The sequence below is a fragment of the Haliaeetus leucocephalus genome, unplaced genomic scaffold (genome assembly GCF_000737465.1).
Source record: "Haliaeetus leucocephalus isolate CR32 unplaced genomic scaffold, Haliaeetus_leucocephalus-4.0 Scaffold229, whole genome shotgun sequence".
In the NCBI taxonomy this organism is placed as follows: Eukaryota; Metazoa; Chordata; class Aves; order Accipitriformes; family Accipitridae; genus Haliaeetus; species Haliaeetus leucocephalus.
The window spans coordinates 7718968-7734251 of NW_010972665.1; the positions used below are offsets into that span (position 1 = coordinate 7718968).

Genomic DNA, 15284 nt, shown 5'->3' on the forward strand with positions numbered 1-15284 from the left:
TGGCCCCCAGAAGGGGCAGCGAGGAGGAGGAGAGGGCTTCTCGGGAGGGGCGGGATGGGGTGTGCCCGTGCCTTTCTGCCGGTGAGGGAGTTTGGCTTCCCACACCGTCGTCTTCCTTGAAAGAGGGGAGAGCGGGCTCCGCCAGGATGCTCCCTCCGTCCCAGCGCCCGGCTCCCGAAAGAGCCGCCGCCAGCTCCACCGGGATGGAGCCCTGGGCACCCCGCGAATATGCAGACGCAGCCAAACGCTTTCCCGGCTCCCTTGTGGAGCCGCGGCACCGTCTTGCTGTAACTGACTCTTTTTTTTTTTTAAGCAATGGAGGGGGCTAGTTCCCCGATTGATGCTCGGTGGCTGGCTCTTCCTACCCTCCCAGGCACAAACCTAAGGGTTCTGGCTAAATCTGAAAATTCATTTGGGCCGGGTGCATCAACTTTCCCCTTCTCGTAAAGGTTATCATCTAGGACGAACGCGATCTGTGCCAAAAGAACTTCTGTGTGGTGCTATTTAGTGAAATGCTCCGTAATACTGTATCGTAGTCATCTTCTGCGTTTTCTTGGATGCGGTGGAGGAAATGGGAAGCTGCATGTCCTCCATTAACTCTTAGTTGCTTCTGCTAGGAACGTCAGTTCAATTGAACGCTACCACCTGAACTGCTTTTACAGCCCAGGGCTCCCCTTTTGCGTGCTAGCGTATGGCTGTTCTGCTAGAGGATTTTGTTAGCGAGTCATTTGAACTTTATTTTGTCCATTAAATCTATTTGCTGATGAGCCCCTGGGCAGAGAGTATCTGCAGAGCGAACTGATCTTGTGAATTGACAAAATTGGGAGAAGAACAGCAAAGTGTATGTGTGGGTGGGTGTGCAGGTGGCGGATGGCTGGGAATGATTACGAATAAAACTATCGCTAAATCAGAAGAGCAAACGAGGCAGGGACTCGCTTCCCCAGCGTCTGCTATAGTAATTGAGAGAGAACCGTCCCTTACAGGTGTGTCTGAGCCCGCTTGCTGTGTAGGTGCAACCTAAGGAAGTCAGATGCTACCAGAAGGAGAATCTTTCGTGGAGCTGAACCCTACCTGTTTCACTTAGGTGTAGGGAGCTGTATAAGGCACTCTTTAAAAACAAAGCAGCAAAGGAAGCTTGATTTTCAACCTGTGTCTCTGTTTTCAAGCCCTGTGTGAACCAGATATGTTACGTGGTGTTTCAAACTGCAGTGACCTGTGTGTGCGTGTCTGAAATGCTGCCTGGGCTTGCCAGGTGGGATCCGTTCGGGTCTAAATGCTCCCTCGCCATCTCTTCCTTTCTCCCCTTTCTGTCTTTTTGGGTATGTAAGAGAAATCCACAGCAATTTCCGCCCCTCTATGCCGTCTCCTTACGAGGTATGGAAGGCAAGAATATCCTGATTAATAAATAATGTTCAGCTGGCAGGACTCTCCTTCATGCAAGACACACAAAGGAAGAAGAAAACCCACAATCTTAAAATGTTCCTGGCAGTTGCAGAGTCTCGTAACTATTATTTGTTTTAGGGAGACTGCTGATACCTTTTACAGCAGGGTGTTTCCCCTCATTAAATACAGCTCGGTTATAGGATGAAATGCAAGAAGTGCAAATCCAGCAGAAATTGACCCTGTTTGGGCACATTGATAGCAGAGATTATCATTAATGGAAGATTAAATAGATGACATAAAAAAGGATTTGAATTTGTAGGGCATGTGGAAATTTTTTTTAAAGCCTACAGCTGTACTTTCCTGATACATACATAAGCATCTCTGACTATACATGTGAAATTCTCTGAGGCTGCAGTATCCACTGGAGGGGAGAGGGAGGAGAAATGCAATCTTTCTGCCATGAACTGCTGACATGGTGTCACCCCAAAGCAAGTATCTGCATCTGCCACTAACAGCTCTTAGGAAGAAAGGGGATATTTTGCAACAAATCCATCCTCATTTCCTGCATGTTCCTTCTGTGCCCATTGCTCCAGCTGCTGTTGAAATGAAAGTCATGGATCCCATTGTACCCTGTGAATACAAATCTGACATGGCAAATCTGATGCCCCAGCTTTCAAAATAGTGCACACCCTTGCGTGATCCTCTGGCTTGGCAAGGCACATATGGGGGCAGGAGTTCTTTAGCATCTCGCAGCTTTTAAGAGAAGAAGCAGCTGTCTTTCTTTATACTGGTTCACGTTGCAGTTTATTGAATTGTTTTAACATGTTAAAAAGGGCTCAAAATATGATTTAGGAAGATGGAAGGCAAATCAGGATTTATTTCTCCTGAAAGCTGGATGATTGCCCACCTGAAGTAAATGTTGGTAAAGCCTTTTCTCTGTGTGTGTATTCATCTGAGGAGATGTTGTGAAATCTCTCTTTTTTTGTGGGTGTGCATAATGACAATAATTCTTGGTTGTGTTTCACTCAAAGTCAAGCTATCTGTTAGCTGTTTTGAAAGTTCTTGATGAAGATCCTTCAGGTTCTGACTAAGCAAAAGCCACTTACTCATCAAATCTCGCTCTGTGTCTTGTGCCTGCATGTGTTTCTCATGATCACGCAGAGACTATGGCTTTTCAGCATGAGCCTTTTTATCCAGTGCTCACATAAAAATCAATCACTGATTTAGAAGGATAGTCCAGCCTGTGGATCAGAAAAATCAACAAACTGACTGGAACACACCAGTGAAGTTTTATTTTTATCAAGCCATTCGTTTCATTTCTAAAGAGTCATGCCCTGATTTTTCCAATATGCATTTTTCATGGTATTCTGGGTTCTTCAAATAATGTTATTATCTTTAAATTGAGATACTGTACTTATAAGAATTCCTGTGTGAATTCAGCTATGAAATAGCCCTGTGGTTTCTCTTGTGTTCATGTCACCAAAGGCTAATGCAGAGAACTGAGGTCAGGCAGGTGGGGCTCAATTAATGCATAGTAACCAGGGAAAGAGGTGTTACAGAACTCCTAATCGATATGTCTTGTGAAGTCCAATTGCGACCTTTTTTTACGAGTCCAGACTGTAGCCTGAGTATACTTTGATTTCCTGCTAAAGATTTTCTGGTCCAGTCGTTTATCCTAGTCATACCTCTGTCTGTTTGTTATGCACGGCATGGGTTCAAGTAACAAGCATCTGGCAGATGAACTGTTACCAACACTGACATTTTGGTAAAAGCTGTTTGTTTTATTTTGCACTGACTCAAATGTCTTTTTCACATTAAGGATGACACTTAGATGCAACTGCGGGGTTTTCACCAACTGGAGGGTGTTGTGGGAGGTGCCAAACCGTAGTAAAACCAGACCTACTCTTCCCAGAGCTCTGAAACGTTCTGCCAACAAATGACATGTATCTGTGAACACTTCGCGTTATGATCATGAGCTGTCATTGAAATCGAGGGGAGCACACATGACTGTAAAGCATGTGCCTTTAACATTGACTAAGATTAATATGTCAGTTATTTATCAATTTGTAATGCATCAAAAGCTGTTGAATTGGAAAAAAATTACTGAGGTGAACAACTGGGAGTTCTAGAACTATTTGCTTCTTCCTTATTCCCACTTACTTTCTATTCACATACCATGAGTCAATGTACCGCAGACATGATTAGATTTGTGTTTCCCATCTTAAATACTTGTCAACAGGAAGGCTACCGTCAAGATAAAAATAATAAATACAGGATTGTAGTCACACCACTAAAGTGGAAATTACTGTAGTTTTATTTTATTTTTCATGTTTTACAGCTATAACTTGCTTCATCTGTTTCAATTAAGCTGGATGACACTGGACTTAATTCTGTTTTCCAGTTATAATTCCCATTATAGTTAGGAACTAGCGCAGTTATCACTGAGTAAATAAGTCCCACTCACAGATATGTACGTTGTTTCTATTCAGATATATTTCCTCTCTGTTCCTTTTATTGAAGTGTTTGTTGGAATCCCATTCCCTAGGAGAGCTTTCACAGCACTGGTATGATGAGAGGAAGGGATATGGCTGAAATTACTCCATGCTGCCTTTTAACCCTGAAGAAAATTCTTTTGGGGGCTGTAAGGATTCTCATTACGTTGATTTAACCTGTGATTACTGATAAAAGCAAAGCTTTGCATTTTATTTGGCATATTTTTTTAGCGTCTATACAAGGACATTATGTGATATATTATATGTTGACAACAGAATACCATTATTAAATTAAAGTATTGATTCATTGCAAAGTATTACGCTAAAGTAATGTCAGTGGTTTGTCTAAACCCACAGAAAATGGAAATTAAAAATTAAAGGACCTGTCTCTATCTACAGCATTGTGTCTACTGTTGCAGTACATTTATCATCTGACTCATTGGTTTGAAACCTCCTGCAAAGCCCAGTAAATACATGGATTGGTATGGATTTGGCTTTGACTTTATCTTTAAATTCTATAGCTCATGTAGCTTTCAGGAAGTACCTAAAACATACTAGGGTTTGGGTTTGCTGATTTCTTCCATGACTTGTTTGGAAACAAACTGCACAAGGGAAAGTGCCTAGTAAAATCAGGTAGGGCTACCTGGTCACCAAAATAAATCAATAAATAAATTGAAATCAGAGACTTTTGTATGTCTCTGAGCCTGGTGATTTCTTTTTGGGATTCTTTGTAGTTTAAACAAGCTTGCAATGCTCCGGTCTTAACTGTGCACGTGTGCGCGCACGTGCACACACACACAATACAGGCAGGTATTTGTGCGTTTGCACAGTACCTATTGTCGAGGAGGAGGATCAGGACCTCGGAGACTGTTGTAACTGCAGGACCAGTCTTTGCTAAGCAAGTTAACTACTTTGGTTGTGGTGCTTGTCCTTGCAGTGTAGTTCAGAAAAGGAACCCGGAGGTTTCATTGTAGCTAACTAGAGGGAATACCAAGTTAAAGTCCATCTCTTTTAATCTGGAAGTCTCTTTCAGGTTCTACTGTGCGGAAGGGATTTGTTGCCACTGTTACTATTAAGCATAGGTATGGGGTTTTTTTTTGCATTAGAATAGACAAAAGACAGGTAGGAAAAACAACAGGATACTTTGTGTTAATGGAGATGATTTCTTACTCTAAGGGACTTAGTTCTTGGATCAATATAGGGAGGGTTAGAAGTGTCATTTAATAAGGCGGCTGTGCTCCAGATCAAAACTGGGACTGTGTTTTCTCATTGCTCAGAACTGAATTTCCAAGGCGGGCAGCTCTTAAACCTACTTTCATACTTTTACCTTCCCCTTCATACCTAATCTCAAGCCACTCGACCGAGTGAAGTACATCTTCAGTGGAGGGAAGTAGCTTCCTGCGAGGGCTGAGCAGATGGGCTTGCCAGGCAAGGGCACTTCTGGCCAGGGCAAGACAGAGGATGAGCATTCAAATGGCTTCTGGTAACACACAGAGAAAGTAAAAAGCGCTTTTTGAGTGCTTTTATTACTTTTTATCACACAGGTTTCTGGGGCCCCTTGGTAAAATGCATTCAAGAGGAGAAAAATGAATAAAGCAGCCATGAAGAAAATTAAAATAGCAACTGCATTTATAAATTTCAGTGTTCTTTTCACAGAAGAAGTACCTAATTGGATCAACTCTTCCTGGTGAAATTTGGTGATAGCAGGGAAAAATACATTTACTAATGTTTATTGCTAATTGTGGAAATGTTTGTTTCTGAATCTTTATCAATATGCTCAATATTACTCCAGTAATGTTTAAAAACAGTTAAAAAAAGTAGAACCTACAAAATTCTTCCAGTATTCCATCTTTTCTGTCCTCCCAGGGCAGTATTTTGCATTTCCAAAGCTGTGTTTCTCATGTAGCATGTAAATAGGCTTCCATGACTTTCAGGTCTTTTTTACAATGTATTACTCCTGATTTTTTTTTTTATTTTTTTTGTAGTGTAGTTCTGATGGCTTCTGATAATTCACTTCATATCATGTGTAGCAACTGATTTTTAAGTCCAAATTGCTTTATGTTTTTTTCTCAGAGTAGTTTGATTTTTGTATTTCTGTAAGAATTAGACCTTTGGGAAAAGCTTGGGTAGAATGGGAGAGGCTTGCTGTCCAATAAAAACATGACTGGGTAAAAAGATAAAGTGAAACTTTGGTCTGAAATACCTGAAGAAATTCCTGCTTTAGTCCCTGTAAAATAAGCCCAACAACCTGAAAGTTTCCTGTTTTTGCTTTAACATCTCCTTTTTGTTTGTCACTTTTTGGTTTATGGCTTTTCTTTTCCTTTTAAAATTTGAATTAGTCTCTCAGCAATTCTATGGGCCCTACAGTTGTGTCCCATTCCCCCCCCCGCCCCCGCATTGTATTTTATGCTCATAGGGAAGATGCACGTTAGCAGTGCATATATATTGGCAACCTAGCAGGTGCTGTTTGTAGAAAAGTGAATTAGTATTTTAATCTGTGTGAAAAGACCTTTCACTGAGGCATTTCTAACTTTGTTAGCAAAGAATTGAGGAAAAAATATCCTGATAGTATTCTGTGTAGAAGTTGTGCTGAATTAAATAGTTTAGTCTCTTTGGTTTTTATAATGAGATTGCTATATGGCCCAATTTTGCAAACATACAGGCCCGATTTCAGGTGGCGAGTGATGCCTTTTCTCTTTTGTAGAGTTACGCATCTGCAGAATCAGGGTCAATGTATGTGAACATCTGTGTGATTAAATGTGTTACTGTGTCTCAGATTGCAGTGTGAATGCTTACAAAACATGCCTGTGTAAATAACTGTACATCAGCTTTAAAGTGCTACTTTTAAAAAGTTGTCAGCATTATTTAAATGTGCTTATTACAACTGAGTTTCCATTAGTGCATTTTCTTTTTCTGTGTGTGCTTAGCGCTACCATGAAATATATACCATTAACCTGTTTATTCTTTGCCTGAAATAAGTCCTGTAGTAAAATCTTGGTGTTCTGGGGGACTGTAGTTGCTTAGCTGTAGACTGTCACAAGACATGTGGGTCATGAATGTTTTTGCATATCACTTGTAAATTATTTCCTTACCTGATTTTTAATTTTTTTTTTTAATTATTACAGAAAATAATACTTCTGGGTTTGTACAGTTTTTCTCTGTATTACTTCCTCAGCTAGGTATATGCCAACACTGACTTTTTCCTAAAGCTTATAGGTAAAAAATGTTTTCTAAAACATTAGAGATGGCAAGTTGTGTTTTAAGATTGAGTTATTTTCTGGAACGAAATTATGGAATTATCTTCACATTGTTCCTTTCACAGCATCATTACTGTTAAAGTTCAAGATTCTAGTTCAGTAGGAACTGAGCCTTGATTGCTGGTTGTTACCAGATAGAGGGGCTATAGCACCGTGTAACAGCAAACCATTAAATTAGTATTAATAGCAAATAACCTCTTTTCCAGATCTGATTATTCTCACTGATGTCAGAACTTGTAAAGCAAGCATTTGAGATAAGATGGGGTTATTCTCTTGGAAGGGCTTTGGTGGTCTGTTTGTACTGCAATGACAAGGGCTTTTTTCTAACGTGGTTGGCAAGGAAGGTAGAAAACATACAATCTAGCCTGTGGTTGCTGTGCTGCTTCTAAATGTAATCAGGATTTTAACAAAACCAAAAAACTTGTATCAGAAAGTGTTGCTAACCTGCAAAGCTGTGCTGCATTGTGCAATGCTAATGTTTACTTATGTCTCCCAGTTTAATGCATAATAAAACAGCATCTCCAGTAGTGTGCTCAGAGTGGCTGAGAGTTGTAGCTAGCTAACTTTCTCAGTGGCTGAGTAATACTGTTGAATATTAAAAAGGATGTAGGGAATCTTTATTTCCTCTCCCCCTGGTGAATTACAGTAGAAATGGTCAGAGGGTTATCATTAAAATAGTACTAAGCTATCCCAGAAGTTTTGACTTGGGATTGACTGTGTAATACTTGCAAAAACCAATCTATTAATTGTCTTCCAAAGGGGTGTGCTTTGTTAGTGTTTTTTTAAGAGTAGTGTTGTGCAGAGAGGAAATTAGTTTTCTTGTTCAATCTGTCAGTGAATTTACAAAAGAGAAGCAGGGTTTTTGTTTGAAACCTAGAGATAAGCCACACTGAAATGGTACAGTGATTTTTCCTGCCGTTTAACAGTATGAAATATGAAGACTTTGCACTGCCAGGGTTCAGTGGGCAGTGGGTTCAGGAACTTAACTGAGGGGATTATTCTGATGAATGTCAGTGCTCCTGATTTAGAAGGGTAGAGGTACTTTTATAATTACTTCATAAGTAGCTAAACCACATTAGTCTTTAGCCTGAAATCTGGCCCAGCTACGTAAGGGTCATAGTGTTAAAGTTCAATCCTCTCAGTTGTTATTATTTTTTTTTTTAGATAACTAAAGAGCCAAAATGCCATGCATAAATACATAGAGCAATGACTTTTTCCTTAAGCAGTTTGGGTTTCTTTTGCTTTTAGATTTCAATCTTTATAACTTATGTTAATAGAGCATACCACACATTTCACAAGGTCAGCTGCTTATTTGTAAGACTGTATCTCAGTGTAATAAAGTTGATTGTAATTAGTTTCCATCAATCACAAATGTTAGTCAGAAAAACATAGGTTGCAAACTAAAACAAATGATAAACTGTAGTATCTAGCAGCTGAAAATACTCATTGAATGCTGTCTCTGAGTTTGTAACATACACACTTCTAAATTCACTGATGATCTCAAAGCAATGTAGAAGTGATGCCATCTTCTCCCAGACTGAAACTATGTACTTCAGCAGCAGGTTTTCATAGTGCACATAGGCTCTCTTCCTACCAAAGCTACTCTGTTAGAAGGTTGTACCTTTGCCTCAGCTAATTACCTTCTGGGCTGTGAAGATGACGACCTTGATGCTCATAATGATAGTAAAAACGACACAGGAAGTGCAACATTCACAGGGTGCTTTTAGAGTCATAGGATTTACAGTCCAAAGGCTCATTTGTACTGGGGAAGGTGAACATTTGCCACTTGGTGACTGCTGTCACCTTGCCTTAGAGAAGAAGGGTGGTAGACGGGCAGTGGAGATGATGGGGTGAGCTGTACCCATCCTGCACTTCTGCACAAGAAGCTCTTCAGCACGGTTCAGCCTGATCTGGGAAGACACAGCCTTTGCCTTGGCTCTGTCAGCATTAACTATCCTGGCTTGCTCTCTGCAAAAGTACAGAGGGAAAGAAGTGTTTCTAATACCTTTTCATATCTGGAGCACATTCATTACAGAGGCTTACTTAGTCCTAAATGAAAAGCAAGAATAGTAACTTAATATTTTAAATTGGTTTTAGAAATATCTGCCTGCAATAGGGAATTCTTACAGGTTTTAGTTCTTGGATGGCTGGATTTAATCTGAATATATGGAGCTGAAAAGTTAGTGTGCGATATGTTTAAGAGGGGAAGAAGAAAGAAGAGTCTGATATTGTAATCGTTATTTCATAGGAGATTGAAGGAATCACTTGCATCTACTGAATTGCGGTAATAGGGCACACTACAAGACTTGATTACACCATGTGTTTAAATACTTTTGAAAACTATCCTCTATTACCTTGGCAGATGTAGGGGATCTGTAGCCAGCCACAGCTTCACTGCTGTAAGGTGCGTCTATAAATGTGAACAAACACAGTTTGAGTAGCTGCTGAGTAACGGCTCCTTGTTCCCAGTTTGTTTACAGTGCATATTTTGGAAATGTGAACAGGTATTTATTCCAGTTTGATAATAATTAAAATATATTTATCCCTGATTTTAGCAATGATCCTGGCTGGTGGGTGATGTACCTGTAGAAAATGAAATGTATTGGACAGGCCTAAGCTAAATGTCCTTACTGTAAAGAGAGTATTGTGGGTAGGGTCCTACAGTGAGGATGAGGTATACTAGGTGATAAAAAGATTAATAATTCTTGTGAGATATTTTATTTGCATACTGTGAGAATCTTGTCTGTTTAAAAGCAGTGTGGGTTTATTAGGGAGCTTATTTTTTTAAATGCTTTTAAGAAGATACTGTAAGATTATATCTAATTAATTAAATACATTACATTTGAATTATTTAATTAGAGATTATTTTTTAACCATCCCTTAACATTCTAACACTCTCTTAATATTTTTTTCAGGTTTTTAATCCTGTTTATGAATGCAATCTATATGACAGCATAGACTCTTGGATTTTTTCCTTAACAAATACTACTTCAAAATAAATTTACTATATTTTGTGTAATGAAATAGAATTAGAATCTCAGGAACTCATCTTGTCTGTAACTGAGTATTCAGTGGGAGCTGTAGGCTGCTCTGCAGTTCTGTAAGAATCACAGCGAGAAGCAAGATAGACCACAGACAGGCACTAGATTGAATGTTTTACATGAGAACTAATAATTAAAGCTTGTTAAAGAATTTAGGGTCCAAACATAATGAAGCTCTTCTAATTATCACCAGATTTTGGTCCAACTCTGCATTGGCAAAGAGGTAATTAAAAGCTTCTAAGTTCAGTTCAGCTCTGCATAAATGAAGGTTGGGATAATCAAAACACATAAAGGAAATAGGAGTATATTAGATTAAATTTATGGGATATGCAATTTCATTAGTAGTTATGGAAAATAAGCTGATGTAAAAAAACCCAACAAAGCAAAACCCCAAACATAGTATCAGAGATTCAGTGTTATTTCATGTCTTTGTTAGTTACTTTATATAATGATTTCCTACATTACAGAACAAAATAACTTTTCCCACTAGGTATTGAAAAAGCATATCTCATAGTGCATAGATGGAGATTGTGTGAAGGCAGTGCTCAGGCTTGAATAAATTTCTGTGCTGGACTGTTGTCTTTGGAGCTCTGCCTTTTGTTGTTACAACTGAATGAAATTACCTTGACTTTCTACTTCCACCAGAAAAAGGGTGACCTTGACAGTGTAGAGCTGTTACAATAGACAACTGCTATAGAATGACGTCATTTTCACAATTTTGGCTTGCTTACTAGTCTGCAGTTCATCCCCAAAAGTTGTTCAAACCTCAGTGAAATTAACAGACCATGGATTAGTGTTTACTGGAAGTTAGGAGACCAGGAGCGGTCACTTCTTTTCCTCAAGCTTGCGTTTTCTTATTTGTGAAATGAAGACATGGTGAAGATGTACAGATGAGAAGCGAGAGGTGTGTTATAGTGAACATTCAAAAAATAATCAGGAAATGCACTTCACAAGTCTTATTTTAGATTTCACAAAATACCTGATATCCTTGATTGTGCCATTGGTTGTGTGTCTGATGATTTTCAGTAACTTTCTGATAGTGAAATCTATTAGACTTTAGTATTAAAGAGGAAGGGACGGAAGCTTTTATTTTTTTTAGGTGATTTAAAAGTGTATCTCCAAATATAGCCAGGATATGTCCCTGAACAACAGGGGTATATCTGACAGCAGGGCAGGGCTGTGAGACACCTGAACAAGCCAGTTACTCTAGTTCATAATTCTTTATTTTTGTCCTGCAGTGAGTTGCACCGGGTTTGAATTTGGGACACTCATTAGGCCAAAACCTGCCATTATGACAACCCCATTTAAATCTTTTTAGCTTAACTTTATAGTCAGTTGTCACCGGGAATTTTAGTAACTACTATGTTTTATATTGCTGTCTTGTTATATTTCAGAACTGAAGTGTTATTGTTGCCGTATCTCACATTGAAAGGAAGAAACACTTTCAGTATGGTGTAGTCTTCTATAGATAGAGTCAAACTGCTCTCTGAGTAGGTGGGATCCTTAGCCAAATCCAAACCCAATGAGATAAGTGAGAATAAGTGGGCTCTAGCTAACATTTAAAATAAACAGTTACGAAGGAGTGACTTGCTTCGCTTAGTCTGTTGTTCTGCATTTGCTTATAGTTGACTTTTATTAGATGTAGCTATGCTGATCTCTTGAGAAAAAAAATCTCTTCTAACAATAATAAGGTATTTACTAGAGGGGGCCTTAGATGGAGAATGAGACAAGGTTTGTAGGAGAGGTACTCTAGTCGATTAACTAACACAATTAGACAAAAATTGGCAAATGCTTTTTCTGTGTCTCTTTGGTGAGGTGATGTAACTGATTTCCTTTTCACTTTTCAACCTCCTTCCAATAGCAGGATTCTAACACCAACAAAGTTTTAGGTTGTTTTTTTTTTAATTAACTGAAAATGTTTTTCATAACTTGAACTGATATGCTTAGATTTGGAGTGTAAATAGGTGAGTGTGAAGCTTGCTAAGTGTTGTCCTCTTTGCTTATTTATCCTGCTGTTAGGTTTGGGGTTTAAAAACAATGTCCATATCAGAGGAACTTACTAAAGGGGGGTAAGAAACTGTTTATCATCTTCAAATTCTCATATATTCAGATTGTCTTAGTAGTTTGGAGAAAGGTTCAGTATCATTAGTTATTACTGAAGATTAATATTGTGTTGACACCTGGACGTATGGCCCCAACACAGACGTTCGCATTGAACACTCACTTGTTATGAATTTCAAAGCCTATATGGAATGATTTATACTGGTGCTTGAAAATATGTTCTGGTAATAGCCTTTTTAATGTCTTTAGGACATATAATTGCCAGTAAGTGGCATAATCTGCTGTTTGGAATGGAGAGCTGGGAGTATTTTGGTTGCGAATAGTCTAATGAAATAGATTGAAAACGAGGACAAGTAATAAATGAATGGATCTGTACTACTAACAACCAGCTTGGGCTCGGCATCTGATTTATGACTGGAGTATATGGTGTGCACCACCTAGGGTGGGATGTCTTTTCCCCGGGCAGTCATGGGGTTGACGACAGGTAGTAGTCTGTCTGGGGACTGATCCTGTCCCTGCTGAAGTAGTACTAAACCTATGTTAAATTTGATAGTATTGGATTAAGCCTGTGGATCTTCATTTGTTACTGCTGAAGTCAGTGGAAGGTCTGCACGTGGCCTGATACAGGACACGTTCAAACTCTCTCAGTTTGGCACCATCGTGCCCGACTGGAATACCCATTTTACTGAATGGTGGGCTAGTATCTGTGTAGAAGGTCTTTGACAAGGTTTTTATATTCTGCACAACTCTCAGTGGTTCTGTCAATCTTGATTTGTAACACTTATATCATAATCTCATTACATGAACATCAAAGCACTAAAAAAGTTTGCGGTTTCAGATGGTTTTGCTTTAAAAATAACATAAAAGTTAAATCTTTCCAAGTGGTATGCCCCCTTCCTTTCCACATATTTCAGTTGTGATCATGTGGCAGGGTGCTCAGTTGGTAGTCAGATAAGCATTAGGAGAAACGAAATGATTTTTGTGGGGATCTCGATTTGAAGTGGTTGCCTTGCCTTGGAATTTTCTTGGGGATCCGCAAGTGCAGCTTTGTTAATGACATTTGTCATTTGTAAAGAAAGCTGCACTGTAAACTTCAGGTCTTAAAAGGAAAGAGTATGTAAAAAATAAAACATGAAGTTTGTGAGATAAATTGTTGAAGTGAGGTAATATTTACCCATTTTGTAAGTTAAGACAGTATTTATAATCCGAACAACCACTGCACTAATCCTGGAGAATTGAAGACCTCGGTAACTGTTTTGACCCAATATTTGCTCTAGTATGAAACAAATGGCTAATGTAGGTAGAATCCTGGTATCCCAAACAATCCTGCTTGCGTCTAGTATTTTTTGTGGGCTTCGTGAAGAGGCGTGGGTGGTTAGAATTTCCCTTCAGAAGTCTCAATTTGAGAAAAATGTCTGTTCTTCAGAAAGTGAAGTCATACAGTTTTGCAGCTTCAGGTTGAAACAGTTCTACAAGAACTGAACTTCTAGAGGTTTCAAGGTCATTGCTTAATAAGAATTTACATTAAAAAAAGGTAGAAGTCTCAAACTCTTTATTAAACAGTTCAGAAGAAAAAAACCCCACAGTTCTTCAAAGTCCCAGGTACTTTCTCTGTAAACCGTGTGAAACTCTACCAAATGACCGACTTCTCATAGAGACAAGCAATTGATTGTGTAACTAGTATGCATAGTCACTGTGAAGGGCATCACAGAAAGCATGATTTTTAGATGATTTTGTAAACTCACGTAAAGTAAAAAAAAAATTCACATGGTATATTTGCGAGTTTTTTACGTGAAATCAAGATACCATCAAAGGAGGATTTGATACTGCACATTTTTAAAATTAACTAGTTTGGGGCTTAATCTTGCAATAGGCAGGAAATCTAATATATTCTGCTGTATTTACTTCTCAAAGCACAGACTGTAATAACTATATAGAAATTTCATTGATGGTTCTGTAGAATCTTTTAAATAGGGACATGTAAGAGTTATTCCCAAGTGATGTATTATTTGGAGGACACGTACACAATAAACCTAACAGAAGCTGTCTTTCCTCATTTCATTTTTTTGATGTATGCTATGCTACCTATGCTTTACTGATGCAGTGAAACTGTGAATGCTGTTTTGAGTGTTCTGCGCGGATTCTTCCGTTGCTGCTGTTCATTTAAGCTTTTCCAGAAATACCCAGAGAGAACTGGATGGCAGAGGTAGGAGCAGAGGTCTTGTGCTCAGAGGGAACAAGAAAGATTTAGATGCTCAGGACATCACAAAAAACAGTGGAATTGTATGTATTGTGAAGTTTTAGCATGCTTTCTTGTAGGTCTAATTTATTATGACAAAACACCTGCTAGTAGGTGAATTGTTGAAGAGCTAAGAAGAAAATTGCCCCAGGATGATGTGCTGTGCCCCCAGTCAATTCCTGTTGTGTTCTCCAGCAGGATCCTGTAGTATTTCTCCCAGGGATTCTGCTGGCATGGGTGGCAGTACCGAAGAGAAAGAAGTAATAATGAGCTAGAGAAAGAATTCCACATATTATGGGCCATTTCAGTGTATCTTTTAAATTTCCCTAACAGAAGGATTTCCTAGCCAGTTGAACCTGTTGTTTTGTCCATGCTACCTCTGCACTCTTTGAGTTGAATGAACATTTCGTTGTCATCATCGTTACCTAAGCGCGTTATGCTCCACCACCCCTGAACCTTGTTGAAAAGCTGCCAAGAGACTTGAACAGAAAATCGTGCTCCCAAAGATTGTGTTCACCATAATGGTGCTCACAACATTCTTCTTTTCCTTTTAGTATTATTTCGTCTAAAATGCTAGTTTTCAAAGAATAATATATCGTGAAGGGCACCCATGTCTTTTAAATTTCTACCTAATAAGAAAAGAATTCTAAATTCACAGTATCTTGCATAATTACTATGAAAGTCCAATGATGGCATTGTGTCTTGCTTATTTCTTGCCCTGTACCATCTGTCTTGCCTCAATTTCCATTTCTCTGCTGCTTGCTGTTGTTAGAGTCAAAAATACTGGTGCAGGGAACTGCAAAACATAAAT

At 38.9% G+C, this 15284-nt stretch overlaps 1 protein-coding gene across 1 annotated transcript in view; it reads left to right on the plus strand.

The window, feature by feature from the left end:
• Positions 1-146: 146 nt before the first annotated feature.
• The window catches only part of NRG3 (neuregulin 3), a 423248-nt gene continuing 408110 nt past the window's right edge, over positions 147-15284 (plus strand). The window contains exon 1 of the mRNA XM_010567935.1: positions 147-279. Within this exon, the coding sequence (XP_010566237.1) occupies positions 147-279 (133 nt within the window). The remainder of the gene's footprint in view (positions 280-15284) is intronic.